A 16,811-nucleotide genomic window follows, 5' to 3' on the forward strand; every position below is an offset into this window, starting at 1 on the left:
TGCCAAGAGATCTGGGATTTTGAAAAAGGTGGAACTTTTTCCATCTGTTTCCAAGCAAAGAACTTCAACCGATTCTGACAAGCAGGATCCAAGAAATTATAGAATACTCCTTGGAAGAGCTACAAATTATTACTAGGCAGATTGAGATGAATTCTGAGAGTCCCTTGGACTGCAAGAAGATCAAACCAATCCATACTCCAGGAAATAAAGCCAGACTTCTCACTTGAGGGAATGATATTAAAGGCAAAACTGAAATACTTTGGCCACATAATGAGAAGACAGGACACCCTGGAGAAGATGCTGATGCTAGGAAGAGTGGAGGGCAAAAGGAAGAGGGGCCGACCAAGGGCAAGATGGATGGATGATATTCTAGAGGTGACGGACTCGTCCTTGGGGGAGCTGGGGGTGTTGACGACCGACAGGAAGCTCTGGCGTGGGCTGGTCCATGAAGTCACGAAGAGTCGGAAGTGACTAAATGAATAAACAATAAAGGTTGAGATGGCAAGCATTTGTCCATGCACTGACCAGGAATTAAGCTCAACTTTTGGACACCTAATTAATACAAAGAGCAGCAGATATTTCCATTAAGTAAGGTCAGCATGGCAATCATTCTATTTAAAGAGCTTTCCTTATAGGGATGCGGTGGCGCTGCGGGTTAAACCGCTGAGCTGTCGATCGGAAGGTTGGTGGTTCGAAACCACGCGGCGGGGTGAGCTCCCGTTGTTAATCCCAGCTCCTGCTCACCTAGCAGTTCGAAAACATGCAAATGTGAGTAGATCAATAGGTACCACTTCGGTGGGAAGGTAACGGCGTTCCGTGTCGTCATGCTGGCCACATGACCCGGAAGTGTCCTATGGACAACGCTGGCTCCAAGGCTTAGAAACGGAGATGAGCACCGCCCCCTAGAGTCGGACTCGACTGGACTTTACGTCAAGGGAAACCTTTACCTTTACCTTCCTTAAAAGTCACAATAAAAACAGGCATGAAAGGAGAAATTAAGGTTGTAACTCACTTCCTTTTCAAAGGCTTTTTCCTTAAAACGAATGATGGTCAAATTTGCCCATTAAAACAGGACAATGCTGAACCTCTGGAGCCTTTGGCTAAGACACAGCCAGTCAACCCATGACATTTCAGCTGAACCATAGATGAGTGACTTTTGATAACACTTGTCCTAACTCTATTTCAAGATAAGCAATGTGGAGCCATATCTGGCCTTTATAACCTTCAACTTTTGATCTAATATCTAACTCAGATTTACAAATTAAAGTGTGAGATTAAACAGGAAGGAACTCTCATGAGGCTCATATGACCATTTCAGTAATTATAATACACCATCGCAGGAGATTTGTGGCCTATAGTTTAAAGGTACTTTGTCCTAGATGCTTAAGGGGTGTTACAAAGCTTTAAAGTGGTGATACATAACATGAGATTCCAAGGATGTACAGTATGTGGTGCTGAAAGCTATGGGCAAAATGTAATTTTTAACATATTAGAAGGGAAACTTATTCAGTATATAGTCAATTAATTGCAGGAATGGGCAATGTTTTTTGGCCTGGAGAGTGTACTTGGCTTTGAGCCCTGCCTTGGTGGGACTTGGCTTGCAAAGTCTTGCCTAATTTGGGGGGCCCTGAGATTTGCCGTGGGTTTCTAGGGGCTGCCCACTATTGATTTACTGTAACATTAATGTAAATATAAATTATATTTATATGGGGGGTGGGATGCAGCCCACAGCACATTGTCCAAAGGCCAATGTGGCCCTTAGCCTGAAAAAAAAGTTCTGTTTCCCTGCTTTAAAACTACATTATGGAGCTCAAGGCATTAGTTTGTGGCTGTTATTTCTACAGGAAGGTCCTGTCAGATTCAGTATAAAGCCGTGTTACTGCATCCAGTCTATTTTTGATCCCACATTTTATGGCTTGCCATCAGCCATTTAGTAGCATACCAGATTTATTTAAGAATGTAAGAATTGCTTTGCCAGACCAATGGTTAATCTGATCCAGATTTCTTTGCCACATTTTGGTTAACCAGGTATATTCTGAATGTCTATACAATGGGTGGGAAGGGGTAAGAACTTCAGCTGCTGCTCCCTAGAAACTGGTATAGTATTAATATGCTTAATTGTGTATTAAGATATTCTATCTTGATACTGGATATAATATACAACACAAGATCAGTAGCTCTTGAAATATGCATTGCCTTTCACCCAATGCAGAAATCCATCACCACATTCCAATTCAGCTAGTCTGTAATATTTTAGAGATGCTGAATATTATATATGGTCTAACACCATGCAGAATATTCTCAAAAATATGTCATTGGTATACAGAGGAAATAATGATGTCTTCTTTGAAAGATACATTCCTTATCTTAAGACAGCTTACTAGAAGCTCTGAACTCACCAAGCTGTTCTCTTAGTTATGTAAGTCAACTGGATGTTATGCATTGTAACAATCTTGCATTGATTCTTCTTCTGTGGGATCTCCACTTTGGATATTGCCATCATGTCTACCTTACAAAGCATGTAGAAAATAAGTAACCCCTCATCTTCTACTTGCCTTATTTTGCAGTTTAAAGGATAAACAAACAGACTTTGTGCAATCTGAGGATGGAAAGATATGTAACTAATTCTATAATAATTCATAATAGTATTCTTTGAATTCTAGCTAATATCATCAGCAAAAGAGGATGGAGTTTCAACATGAATATCCTTCTGTAGACTATGAAGACACCATAGTCTTCATGGAAAGTTCAGGGCAATTGTCTGGTTCACACATACTGCTAATTGGTCATGACATTTGTTTTAAACTTAGTACCATCTGTGAAATACTTATTACAGCTTAATGTTATGTTTGACCCATGCCATAATAGTTTTCTCAACTTACAATTTTTTAAAAACTTGGCTTAGCATAATGTGTGAATGAAACCAACATTGCACAACAAGTTCACTTTCTTGAGTCCTACTCTTCTCCTAAAAGAATGGCTAATCCATATGATTATTTGAAGAGAGAAAAACACCATTCTGCAATTTTCAGGGGATTAAATTCATTTTAAGAAAATCACTCAGTAGGAAAACCTTTGGCTTAAAAGCCCTCAACACTGTTAGAGAACCAGCTATTTTCAGTTTTGGCTTCTGGAGCACATCTGGAAGAACTTTCTGTTCACATGATTAAGTTCTGGAAAACTGCCAGATCACCCTCAAAATAGCCATACTAGGATTGTTTTCCAGGATACCTTGTTCCCGGAAGGCTAGGTTTTGCCCATCCCTAGTAGAGAACATCCTAGAATGCTAATTCTCCTTCTGGTAAATGTATTTTCATGATTAGCCATGGCCACCACACCAGCCATTTTATAAATAAACCAACCTCTTGTAAATTCACCCACATTTTCAAAATTGCAAATGTGCTCCAGCCCAAATTTTACATCATGGTTTAGTTTGTTATGACAACAGAGCCATTTTCAAAATAAATCATAATAGTATAATATGCAGACAACATCAAGAAGTTATGGCCATAGGAGGACAGGCTTTGGCTGAAAAAAAATTCATTCTGGCTACCTTTCACTGTGGAAAAGCAATAACATAAATTAAATTAACACTGGAACTGCACCAGTACTTAGTTTTCAAAAGGAGAGGAGTTATAGCCTTGGCTGCTATTTAAAATTATTTATTCCTGTTTTCATTCCACATATTAACCAATGGTTAATTTAACCTTGGTTTCCTAAATTTAATCCATTTGCCTAAATTCAATCAACACACTGAGCTCTAAAAAAAACATGCTGGCTGGATTTGTATAATATATTCAACCACAAACTAGCCAACCATATTTCAGCCTAGCATGTTATAAAAGCTCAGATATCAGTGGCAATTAGTATGCAAACTCATCTGCATGTGTTTAAGGGTCCTATATCTAGGCTGCAAGAATCTGGATGACCTTCAGACTGGAGATGCAAAAAATGGTATGTTCAGTTCCACTTAGTGCTGACTGGATTTCCTCAGCCCACACATGCTTAGACTTCCTCTCTGCTCCCTCACTTAAGGCTGTGAACCTTAAGTGATCTAAAAACTAACCACTTTTTTGTGTGTGTGCCTTTGAGTCCATCTTGACTCCCAGTGACAGCCTGGACAAGTCCCTGAAGTTTTCTTGGCAAGGTTTTTCAAAGTAGTTTGCCATTGCTTCCCTCCTGGGCTGAGAGAAAGTAACTGGCCCAAGGTCACCCAGCTGGCTTTGTGCCTAAGGCGGCAGGAGAACTCACATGGTCTTCTACTTTCTGGCCTGGTGCCTTAACCACTACACCCGAACTGGCACCCATCCACATTTAAATCCCACGCAAACCTACTAAAGTAAACGATAAGCCCAGATCAGTGCTTCCTCCAGACACAGTCTCTGTATTCTTATAGATATCCCTAGATATCTGAGGGACCACTTATCTTCAGTTGTGTCTGCCCATCTGGTATCATCAATCAAGGGGAGTGCACTTTGGATCCCATCCATTAAACAGTATCATCTTGCAGGACCAGGAAGGACGCCTACTCTGTTGCAGTACTTGCCCTTTGCCCTTCAGGGCCAGCTCTTGATATTTTGGCACCCTAGGCAAAGCCATATTTTGCCACCCCCTATGGTTTGGCTCATCTTCTGACTTAGTTAGGAATTTCAAAAAGGCGCCCTCTTGTTTCTTTTATTCTTCGAGTTTTTGAGCTTTACACTTACTGTTTCAGCCCCAAACCTTGGCTCAGAAGTTCAAGCCCAAATGGCACATTCAACAACAGGTGGTTTACTTAAGTCATGGCTAAAACGCCCCGTGCACAAGAACGCTCCTTCTCCCAGCAGAGAGGCGCGCGCAGAGGCTTCCACACACCCGAGACTCGAAAGGAAGCCCGGAGTCGGCCGCTCAAACTGAACGGCTCGCTCCGTTGGGAAAAGCGCTCGGGGATGCCTGTCCCTTGGCCCCGCCCAGGGAGCGGAATCCGGGCGGAGGAGCGCCGCTGCTCGGGTCCTCCTCCACAGCCTCGACCCACAGGCAGAGCTTCCCCCGCGCCTGCTTCTCCCTCTACTCCTTCCCCGGCATCTTCGCACCACTTTCTCCCCCCACCCCAATTACTCCTCCTCCTCCTCCGCCAGCTTGCCGCTGGCTGGACGATGTGCGGCGACAGCGAGAGTATGGCGCCGCCGGAGGCTGCCTCGACGGGGTGGCGCTGGAGGATTCCCGCCACGCCGCTGCTGCTGCTCATCTACCTGAGCTACCTGCTGCTGGGCAGCACCGCGTTCTGGGCGCTCGAGTCGCCCCGGGAACGCGACTCGGCGGACCGGCTCCTGAACGAAAAGTGGGACCTCCTGTTGAACTTTACTTGCCTGGAACGGGAGGCTGTGGAGCGGCTCGCGGAGGTACCGGCGAGACGAAGTGGCTCGGAGGTTGGGGCGGGCTGAAAGGAAAAGGAGATGCGGCGTCCCGGGCAGCTTGGCTGAAAAGGCGTTCCGCGTGCTTCTGGAGGCACCCTTTCCTTCACGTGCTCTGAGCTGGTCTGTTGTGGCCCTGAAATCAGGTTGGGAATCAGCGCTTGAGGAACTTTGGCAGAAAGAAAAAATCTTGGGGAGAACTGGCTTGTCTGGTGTAATCCCATAAATGCCCTTTCATCCTGGTATATCAGACACTAGGGAAGAAACAGGTCCCCAAATCTAGGGCCCTTGTCAGGGTACAATAGGGGGTCAGAGGTCATTTCCAGAGCAGGATAGATCTTTTCCGAGAGGCTGTCAAATCTTGCTGTCCTTTAGCTTTTGTTTGCCAACACACTGACCTACAAAGTAGCCAAACAAATTTCAGCCTAATGTGTTGTGCAAACCCAGCCTGTGTGTAATTGTAATACAACATGTTATATGAACCCCGGCAACTCAGGTATGTCAGCAAACCATAGTTTAGTCAGTAAGCACATCCTGTGAGCATTCCTTTGTATCAGTTTATCACTGAAGAAATCAAGACACTGAAAGAAGTAAGCAGAACTAGCTATTTCTTTCACATCTTTAAAAGTGGAGTCTGTACTTTGCCCTAACACTTGGACTGGAAAGGTTTCACAGGACTGTTTCTATTTTTTTAAATTTAACATTTCATTGTTTGTAACGCTTAATCATTTTACAAGTTGAGTATGAAATGGAAGGAAATACCTTCAATGGAGTTTAGAACCTAGTAACTATGCAATCCCCTCGATTGATGATACCAGATGGGTGGACACAGATAGGCCCCTAAGCCATGAAGGACTTTAAAGGTGATTACCAGAATTTTGAATTGCACCCAAAAGCCAACTGGTAACCAGTGCAGCTTGCAAAGCGGCAGGGTCTCATGCACTTAACACAGTGCCCCCACCACTGCCTGCTCTGCCACATTCTGGACCAACTGCAGCTTGTGGATTGTCTTCAAGGGCAGGTGACCAGGGCATGAGTAATTGTCTGAAGGGCCTCCCGGTCCAGGAAAGAGTGCAACTGGCACACTAGATGTCCTTCTGTCGAGGGTGTCGTCTGCTCTTCGAGTAGGAGCTGAGAGTCCAAGAGGACCCTAGCTTGAGCACAGGTCTTGAATGAGAGTCAGTAATGGAATATTCGTGGATCTGGGAAGCCCAAATAGACACAACCACTTGGTCCTATCAGGATTGAATCCAGGGATGTCTTCTTGAGGAGGGGGCACACTACATCCTCCTTCAAGACTGAGGGGACCAATTCCCTCCATCAAAGAAGCCAATACCACTACAGGGACCCAGCCGTAGGTCACCTCCTGGGAGGCTTTGGCCATCCAGGGGGGACTGGATCTAGCAGACCAGGTGCCCAAGCTTACAGATTGGAGAACTTTGGCCTACAGATACTTTGGACCACAGTTCCCACTTTCCCATGCCTCTGATGGTACAGCTTTGGGACACCACATTTGCCTACACTGCCCTAGACTTAATAACTAGCTAGAGTGCTGGTGCCACTGTCTGTGGTTTTATAACTAACTAAACCAGAAGCTCATCTTTACCCTGGGTAACTGGGTATGTGAACACAGCCTATCATTTGAATTCTAAAACTGAGAAATCTTCCATGGAAAAGATTATAGGATTGGGAGATTTTTTTGGAAACCATGGGATTATTGGGAAAAGAAATGTAAAATGATGGGATCTCACTCTGCTCCTGAAATTTAATAGAGAATAACTCCAGATTTGGGAGAGCTGAAGATACATTGTTCAGTTTTACATAGGATTACTTCTTAACACTGCATAAAGCTTTAGTTCAGTTATCTGATTTGAAGCCAATTTTCTTGAATCATTAAATTGGAAGGTCAAATTGGATGCCTCTGGATTTATCTGATGTGTCCTTTTTCCAAACTGATTTGAAAAATTGAATCAACTTGATTTTCTGAATCGTCAAATCAGAAAGGCTCAGATCCACATATCTCTTCTCCAGCACACCTGCTATTTAGTACCTGGTGGTGGTTGGGATACCTGTAAAGAAAAATAGGTTAATTTGACTTTGATCCAATCCAAGCATCAATATATGGTTGAAATTTGGATATTAAAATTCAAATTACCAAGGTTGTTCCAAGATACTTGCTCCTGTGGAAAACTGGCATCTCATACATTTACAGAAATCAACTGAACAGTCAGATGCATCATACTTCAGTATTGGTGATAGAAGCACATTTGAATGGAGTCTAATTTAGAGACTCTGTTCTGTTCTCTAATAGAATAGCTGAGGAGAATAGCTGAGGTACTTGGGAAACAACTGAAATACTGCTACTCTGCTCTCAGTATCTGCATCTTGTGAAGGTCATCTCAGGTTCCTTAATGCTAGAACCAGCTCTGCACATTCTCAAGATTTCTCAACATTTAGAATCTTGCTTTTAATTTTAATTATCTACTGATATTATGGATCACAGGTAACGTTGGAAATGTCAACTAGTGCTGCCATTTTTTGTAAGCATATACTGAAATGTTGGACTCTCCATAGTAGAAAATAATCAATTTATAAACAAAATATTTTTATGGTATCCCCAATTCTGTTGCCTGAGCCATCCCCCTCACTTTTTGTCCATGGCTCCAGTTCTATTTGTGTACTATGGAAATAGAATGGAACACATTGGACGCTAACCTGGCATGGGATTATGAGAATGCATGGTAGCTCAGAATTCTCATAAGCCTGGCTGCTTTTAAAGATCTTTCTAAGTTTAGAACACAGATGTGCAGTTTGTGGTAAAGTATGCTGGGAATTTTAGTTCCTGCAATATCTGGAAGTTCACAGGTTACCCACTCCTTTAGTATAGAGACAGGGTAAGGTAAGCATGCTGATATTTTTCAAATCATTATGCTAACTGCATGAAGCCCTTTGTAAATAGGAAATTGATTGAGGGTGGTGCTTATGTTCACCAATCCTGTTTAACCTTATTTATATTTGTTGTGCTAGCAAGTAGTTGTTTAGAGCTAATCATCCCTGAGAAACTGTGATGTGCTGTATGAAAACTTTAGAGCAGTGAGCAAATAGCTTTAAAAATATCCTTATTGCCACACTAAATTAAAAATGTTATTCTCATATTGGAAGTGTCTCACTGTGAAATATCCTTTGAAAATCTTAAAATATTCACTGACAGCTATTGATGGACGATATAAATGGTTAGATATTTGGGGTGAACACCTCCATTTCAGAGATTTGTATGCTAAGTACCTAAAATGAAGTGGGATACAGATATATTAAGTCATGCTTGCCCTCTTGAGCTATTGCACTATTATTGATACACCCTCCAATGTGTTCCATTTGCTTTATGGTGTAAATACAAAGTTATAGCATTTGCAGTATAAATGGAATTTTAGATACAGTTTGCCTTTTGGAAATAACAGAAGTGGTTATGGGCATATTATATCTATACTTTTGTGGATAGAATGTAATTTGACTTCAGCAAAGCATTGGACATCCTGACCCATAATTAGTATTACATTATCATCATTATGCATAATGAGCAACTAGCTAATTAACATGCCAGTTAGAGATACTGTAGGCTGATGGCATGACATTTAAATGGATACATAAAGTGTTAATCCAACTGGAGACAGGAATCCAGTATGGTGCCACAAAGTCCATTTCTGGGCCCTCTCTTTAACAGTTTTATTATTGACTTGAATGAAAAGGAATGCCTTTCAAATGTACAATGGACACAAACTTGGGTAGGATAGCTAATTTCCTAGAAGTCAGAAATTGAATATAAAACTATCTCAGTAGGTTAGAAAAATGGGCTAAAATTATCAGAATGAAATTCAACAGAAACAAATGCAATGTTTTTCACTTAGGAAACAAAAATCAGATGCATAGTATAGGGTGGCATATATCTGACTTGGTTAAGTCAGTTATTTAAAAGATCTTGGAAGAACAGTTGTTTGCAAACTAAATAAGAGCAAGTAGTAGGAAATGGTTGCAAAAAGGCAAATGCAGGAGTCCAATTAAGTACGGCCCCCGGGTTTTTTACCTTGCGCGTCTCCCCAATGCCTTTGGTCTTGAGCAAATTGGTTAAGGGTAGGGCGATTTCCGCGAACCCCCTCGCGAAGGACCTATAGAAATTCGCGAACCCGAGGAAGCTTTGAAGCTGGCGCCTGGTGCGTGGCCGTTCCCAGCTCAAAACTGCCTGAACCTTCGTGGGGTCCATCTCTACGCCTTTGTCAGAGATTCTGTACCCTAGGTAGTCCAAGCACGACTTGTGGAATTCGCACTTGGACAGCTTAGCATAGAGTTTGGCTTTCCGGAGCTTAGTGAGGACTTGCCTCACTAACCTCTTGTGTTCCCTCTGCGTCCTCGTGTAGATGAGGACATCATCCAGGTAAACCAGTACACCCTTGAATAGGTGTTCATGCAGTACCTCGTTGATGAGTTGCATGAAGACCCCCGGGGCCCCCGCAAGACCGAATGGCAGTACCTTGTATTGGAAGGAGCCCAAGGGGCAGTTGAATGCCGTTTTCCACTCGTCCCCCTCCCTGATGCGGATTCTGTAATACGCCTTGCGGAGGTCGAGTTTGGAAAACAGCCTTCCCTTTGACAGGTGTGCTAGCATGTCCTTTACGAGGGGTAGGGGGTATTTGTTGGATAGGGAAGCAGAATTTAATCCGCGGTAATCAGTGCATAGTCTCAGGGTGCTGTCCTTCTTTTCCCGAAATAGGACGGGTGCTCCAACCGGCGAGTTCGCTGGTTCTATGAAGCCCCTGGAGAGGTTTTTGTCCAAGAATTCCCGCAGCGCCACTAATTCTCTCTGGGTCATGGGGTAGATCTTGGGCTTGGGTAATGGGACATCTGGGAGCAGTTCAATTGTGCAGTCCGTCTTGCGGTGGGGGGGTAATTGGTCCGCCTCCTCTTCTCCGAAGACATCTGCGAAGTCTGCATATTGCTCCAGCAGTCCTTCTGGGGGGTGGGGTTGTGGGTATGGTCGACTTCTGCCCTCCCCACTGTTGGAGCAGATGGTTTGTCCGGTGTCGGTGCCTGGTAGACCCCGTCTTTAAACTTGATGGAGCGTGTCCTCCAGTCTATGTGTGGGTTGTGGCGTGCTAGCCAGGGGATCCCCAGCACTACTATGGGTTTCCCTATCTGGGTTACCACAAAGTCTATGGATTCCTTGTGGGTGCCCATTGTCAGGGTGACCTTTCCGGTCCTCTGGGTGGCTGGTCCCCCCCCTGCTGTAGAACCATCTAGTTGTTGAAACGCCAGCGGTTTAGGGAGGGGGGAACAGGGCAGTTTTAGTGCGGCGACAATGTCCGGGTGGATCAGATTTCTGGAGCACCCAGAATCCACCAGAGCTTCGACCGTAATGGCTCTAGGGCCATAAGAGAGTTTAATTGTCCCTGCCAGGATGGAGCAATCGTCACTCACCCTGGGGTTGTTGCGTGCCTTCTTCACCACCTGCCCAGCGGCGCTGCTTAGAGCAGGTGGGGAGCGTTTTCTGCCGGCTGTTCTTGGGTGTTGATCGCGTCCCCTGCGAGGTAGGTGTCCACGTCCTCGTCCGGGGTTGCTAACGCTCCTGTCAGGCATCTAGGGGGGTTGGATGGCTTGTGCGGCGTCTTCGGTGTGGGTCTGGGTGGGCGATCCGTTATCCTGTTTTTGTAACAGTCCGCCGCTTGGTGGCCTGTCTTCCCACACCTGGTATGCTGCCCGCGGGCAAGCCTCCGTTGTTGGTCTGCGTGCCAGGTCGGGTCCGACTGTGGGACTGGTCCTCTGGTGCTGGGAGGGATTTTGTCATCTGCGGTTGCGAGCAGGAACGTGCGCTGAGCGTGCTCCGCTTTTCTGGCTAGGCAAATCCACCCGTGAAGGGAGGCTGGGTCGTCCCTGTAGAGTGCCCATTGTAGCACCTCCCGGTTGAGGCCACGCTTGAACATGTCAATCAGGGTGGCCTCAGACCATTCCGTGATTTTGCCTGCGAGGACCTTGAACTCAAGAGCGTAGTCGGCCATTGTTTTTCTTCCCTGGTGCAGCGCTTGAAGTGCGCACTTGGCCCTTTCCTTCGCCAGGGGGTCCTCAAAGTAATGCTTCAGCTCGGCTAGGAAGTCATGGAAATTGGCCAAGGCTGGGGCTCCGGACTCGGACATCTGCACGTACCAGTCCGCAGCCCTGTCTTGGAGCTTGGTGGCCACTGCCGAGATTTTTGCGGCTTCTGTGCTGAAGCAATGGCCGTATTGGGCCATGTAGTCCCTCGCATTTGTTAGAAAGAAGGACAGTTTCGTAGGGTTCCTGTCAAATTGTACAGGGAAGTCTTTGGCGAACCTCCCAATTTGCGGGACCCCTACCTGTGGGTGGTGAGGGATGGCTCCCACTGGCCTGGGGCCACGAAGCCCTGCAACAGAGTCTCGTGCTTGGCCCCTTCCGCTCGGGGTTATTGGCGGGGTGGGTATGGTGCCTCGATCCCCTCTTGCCCCCTGTGCTGCCTCAGTTTTGGAGCGCTCGCCTACGATTGTTGCCAGGGACTGGAGCATATGCTCCAGGTCTCGTACCTTGGCTTCCAGGGCCGTGTCCTTGTCTGGCGTGCCCCGGTCTGCCGATGTTGGGGACAGGAGCAGGTGTTCAAGGTATCGTACCCTGGCTTCCAGGGCCGTGACCCTGTCTGGCGTGCCCTGGTCGTCCGACATTGGTGCTGCCAGATGCTGTCCGGTTTGTAGTCTTGCGCCTTCCTGGTCGGGTGTTTGGGGGTAGCGGAGCCTCCAGGTGGAGTAGGGTGTTCCCATCCAGGGTCCTGCTCCGCCGGCCCATGTGAGGAGTTGCTGGTCCCCGACTTCGTCTTCTGTCGGGTCTCTCCCGTCTGGGTTGGAGCTCCAGGTCTGGAACTGGGGTGCGGTGTGGGCAGGGAGGGTGTCCATGTCCCATTCTGGGTGCGCCGCCTCCAGCAGCTGTCGGGTCGCCTCTGCCTCTTGCGGGCCGTCCTTCACGCCTCTGGTGCGAAGTGCTGGCTCCATTGCTGTCCCCGGTTCCGTTTTCGCCAGTTAATCTCTCCCGCGGAAAATTTTCGTCAGGTGGAGCTTGGCGACTTTGGTTTGGTGACTCTCAGCTTTATGTCAGGCTCTGCCTGCTACCCAGTAAAAACACAGACACTAGTGTAGGCTTAGGTTCTGGTTTTGAGTAACAGTATGCGTGCCCTTTAAGAAAGCTGAGAGTGAGTGGAGCGCGCCGGAACGGGATTTAAATAGCCCACGCCGGTCAGCGCTCCACCCCTTCTTACTTCGGGTGCACCCCGAGCTCCATCGGTTCCGTTGCTGGTAGGTGAGGGGTCATGGAGCCCCTCCTGTGCTCCGGGCGTTTCCTTGATTGCTTCCCTGGCCGGTGATAGTTCATTGCCGGGCGATCAGGTTCGTAATCTCTTTGACAGCTTGGGCGCGCCTCGTGGTCTGGTCTTGTCAATTACCTTCTTTGCAACATCGTATCTCTCTCTTCCGTGCCTCCGGCTAGAGTTGATACTTTGTTGCCAGCACCTGTTGCTCTCTTTTGTTAGCTAGTTGCCTTTTCCCTTAATCCGCCCGGTACCCATTTCCCTGCATTGTCATGCGAGCCATTGCGATGTCACAAGCATCGCAACGGTGATCATGACATCAACCTCTTCATCTGGCCAAAATCATTTGTTACCACAGTAACCTTAACCTGTAGCAGAAAACAATATACCAAACACTCCCCTTTTTATGCTACAGAATGAGACACAAACCAATTTTCTTTGTCAACTCTGTATGTCTTTCCATTCACAATATTTTAACATTATCTGCCCTATGTCATAGTGGTGAACTGACATTCCTTTGAGTGCAGCAATTTTTAACAGTAATCTAATTGATTCACCTTTAGTAACTGGTGCAAAAGTCTTGTCAAAGTCTAAATCTTTCCTTTGAGTGAACCCTTTTGCAACTAACCTTGCTTTATACTTTTGGATTTTGCCATCAGCATCCCTTTTCAGTTTGAAAACCCACCTACAACCTAGACAGCGTTCATTGGGAGGTAGATTTACCAGTTTCCATGTTTTATTTTCTTTCAAGGATGCTAACTCCTGTTGCATGGCAGAATGCCAATTTTGTGCAATCTCAGGTGGTAAAGCATTCACTTGTTCTAAAGACTCAGGTTCTGTGAATATGTGAAAAGCCTTTACTGTTTCAGCCTGAAAACGTGATGGAGGAACGCCTTTATTACTTCTCTGAGATCTGCGAGGTAATACAGGGCTTAAATTTTGACTCCTCTCGCTTTCCTGAGAAGCATCTGTCTCATCAGACAGATCTTCAGTTTGCTTTTCTGGTTTAATGTCCTCATCAGGCAACATCACCATCAGCAAGTCCTTGCTGTTCTCTTGTGGTGGTCAGATCAACTGGAGAGCTAGAATTTAATCTCCCCCAGTTTTGTTCAGCAAAAGAAGCGCTTTTGCTAATTATTAATTTCTCTCCCATTATGGACCTGTAGCTCCTTTGGCTTTGTTCATAGCCAACAAAGATGGCTTTCTTTGTTGTGGGGCCTCCTTTCCTTCTCTGTTGTTTTGGAATATGAACCCAAGCAGTGCTACCAAACACTCTAAGATGGTTTACCTTTGGTTTCACACCATAAAACAAATGGAATGGAGTGTCCTGAATCAGAGTTATGCAATCTGTTTTGTACATAACAGGCAGTACATATTGCCTCTCCCCAATACTTAAAAGATAAATGTGAATCTTCAAGCATGCATTCCATTGCATTTTGCAAGGTTCTGCCCTTTCTTTCAGCAACACCATTTTGCTAAGGGGTGTAAGGGTTAGAAAGAATTTGTTCTATCCCCTTTTCCACTAGGAACCTTTTGAATTTGTGAGAAAGGTACTCTCCTCCTCTATCACATTGGAGTGCAGATACAGGCCTTGGGAATTTTCCATTTGCCCATGTTAACAAAACCTTTAAATTTCTCAAATGCCTCATCTTTATGCTTTAAGATGTAGATAAATGTGTATCTTGAGAAGTCATCAGTGATGGTCATTGCATACCTTGCTTGTCCAAGACTTGGAGCAAAAGGACCAATAATGTCAGAGTGTACAATTTCCAAAGGTCTAGTTTGCAAACTACACAATCTAAGTATTTGTCACAGGGTTTTATCTTTAGGTCAGCACACAGCTGTGGCATTTGTGCTATATACTTGAAATTAGCATGACCAAATCTCCTGTGCATCAGGTGTACACATTGGTCATGATATGGCGTGTTGCCAACTGCAGCCTTGCAGCTTGGCCTCCTTGCCTTTTGCACAATGTACAAGGAGTCTTTTAACATACCAGTAGCATACAATTTTCCATTTTTACTATCTCACAACCATTTTTCTTAAATGTTATGACATACCCTGATGCAGCCAATTGTGCCACAGATAAAAGGTTTGATTGTAAATTTGGCACATACAACACACCTTTTACAGTTTCTCCCAAGCAGGATAAATACAAGTCACCTTGTCCCATAATTTTGGTCACAGACCCATCAGCCAAAGATACACTTTGTCTTTCAGTTTTAGACAGTGACACAAAAGAGCTTTTACAATTACATAAATGACAATTGGCCCCAGCATCTAACACCCATACATCAGAATTACCCTTCTCAGCAACCTGTGCAATTTGGGTTGTCTGAAGAGCCTTCTTCTGTGTTGCCCTTGTGTTCTTCTTCTCTTTCTACTTTTGGGTCTCAAGGCACAGACTTTCTGCAAATGTCCAGCTGAACCACAAGTGAAGCATCACTGGCTGGCTAGTGCTGTGGCCTCAGCTTCTTTTCCCTTCTTTTCCTTTGATTTCTGGTACTGCAGCTTTCCAGAAGAGATGTGGGGGGATCTTTCCTCTCTCTTCTCCCATTTAGCGAGTAAGCACTGTGTAACATACGATGGGGTGAGGTCTGCTTCAGGCATAGCCTCCAGGGTACAACTCAGCGTGTCCCACGTTTCGTTTAGTGAAGACAGGAGGATATAGGATTTTGTGAGAGGTGTAAATTCCATTCCTCTCTCCTGCAACTCAACAAACAGCTGCTGAATATAATGCAGGTGCTCAGGAAGGCTATCTCCTTCTGCAAGGTAGGCTTTGTACAGCTTTTTTGTCAGGGTAACTTTACTCCCTGCTGTTGCCTTTACATACAAGTCTCTCAAAGCGTCCCAAAGTTGCTTTGCAAACTGTATACCTCACACGTGGACTAGCTGATTGTCCTCAACTCCCAGGATAATGGTGGCTCTAGCCCGCTCATCCTGTCTAAGCCATTCAGCACTGGGATTCTGGGGGGTTTGCTCACCGATTGGCAGCCAAAGATTCTCTCTGCAAAGATACATCTCCATCTTCAGGGCCCAATTCAAGTAGTTGGTCTCTGATAGGCGCTCCAGAAGCATTGCTGAGGGCTGGGAGGTAGCCATGGCTTCTTCCTTCTTTTGCAAGTCACCTCAGCTGGCTTCTTTGTCCTTGTAGACCGGCAGTTGCTGGAAAATCTCCAGGTGGCTCCAAAGAAAATCTTCACAGGTCTTTACTACCTGCCTTTAAATTGTGCATGAGGTATGGAGCTGATCTCTCTATTCTCTCTGGGGTTTTACTGGGCTTACTGGGCTGCTTATTGGGCCAATAACCTGTTGGCAGAGTGCTAGAAAGCCTTTGGCCCAGGAGAGATCAGAAAAGTCACACACCAGGCATTTCTATAAAAATAAATTTATTTACAGAAAGCACAAAAACATATTTACAGGCTTCTGCATTCTCACGGGCTCTCAAAGAGGAGAGAGATCTCCCTCAGCTGCATACTCTCTTGCAAGCCTAAAAAGAAGGAAACTGAAACAAAAAAAACTGCCCTCACTTCAGGCAATTGCAACTATTAATACCTGAAAAGAGGACAATTAAATTCAACCTCTTCACCCAGCCAAAATCATTTGTTACCACAGTAACCTTAATCTGTAGCAGAAAACAATATACCAAACAAAATTATCATTTAAAATGTAAGAGTTCAAAAAATGTTGGATTACTGCTTTTCAGAGATGAGGATTAGCTTTACTGATGTTCGCTGATTCTTAAAGGCCTCTGTGTATTTGGTAGCATTTGTCATGTACAGTAATAGGCTGTCAGCATTCCCAATCACAGGTGCCTTCCATAATACCTGCACAGCCCTGTTGTGTAGTTGCACTGTCTAGGGAAGGGCACATTAATTTTTGTAGCAAGCACTTTCTCAATGAAAGCAAATCATTTCCATCAACAAATGAGACACAGCATTAGTCATTAGGGAGGTGGGAGGTTAAGTTAATATATAAATAGCTTACCAAACCAATCAAGATGCCATGAAGTATGGATTGGTATGTATATTTTTGTCTATCTTTTGTTCTTATGTGGAAAGTGG

The 16,811-nt window shown here is 45.1% G+C and overlaps 1 protein-coding gene across 1 annotated transcript in view; it reads left to right on the forward strand.

Moving 5' to 3' along the window:
* Nucleotides 1-5,102: 5,102 nt before the first annotated feature.
* Nucleotides 5,103-16,811, forward strand: part of LOC134498631 (potassium channel subfamily K member 17-like) — a 33,774-nt gene continuing 22,065 nt past the window's right edge. Inside the window, exon 1 of the mRNA XM_063304791.1 lies at nucleotides 5,103-5,381. Within this exon, the coding sequence (XP_063160861.1) occupies nucleotides 5,136-5,381 (246 nt within the window). The 5' untranslated portion in view covers nucleotides 5,103-5,135. The remainder of the gene's footprint in view (nucleotides 5,382-16,811) is intronic.

The sequence above is a fragment of the Candoia aspera genome, chromosome 1 (assembly GCF_035149785.1).
Source record: "Candoia aspera isolate rCanAsp1 chromosome 1, rCanAsp1.hap2, whole genome shotgun sequence".
In the NCBI taxonomy this organism is placed as follows: domain Eukaryota; kingdom Metazoa; phylum Chordata; class Lepidosauria; order Squamata; family Boidae; genus Candoia; species Candoia aspera.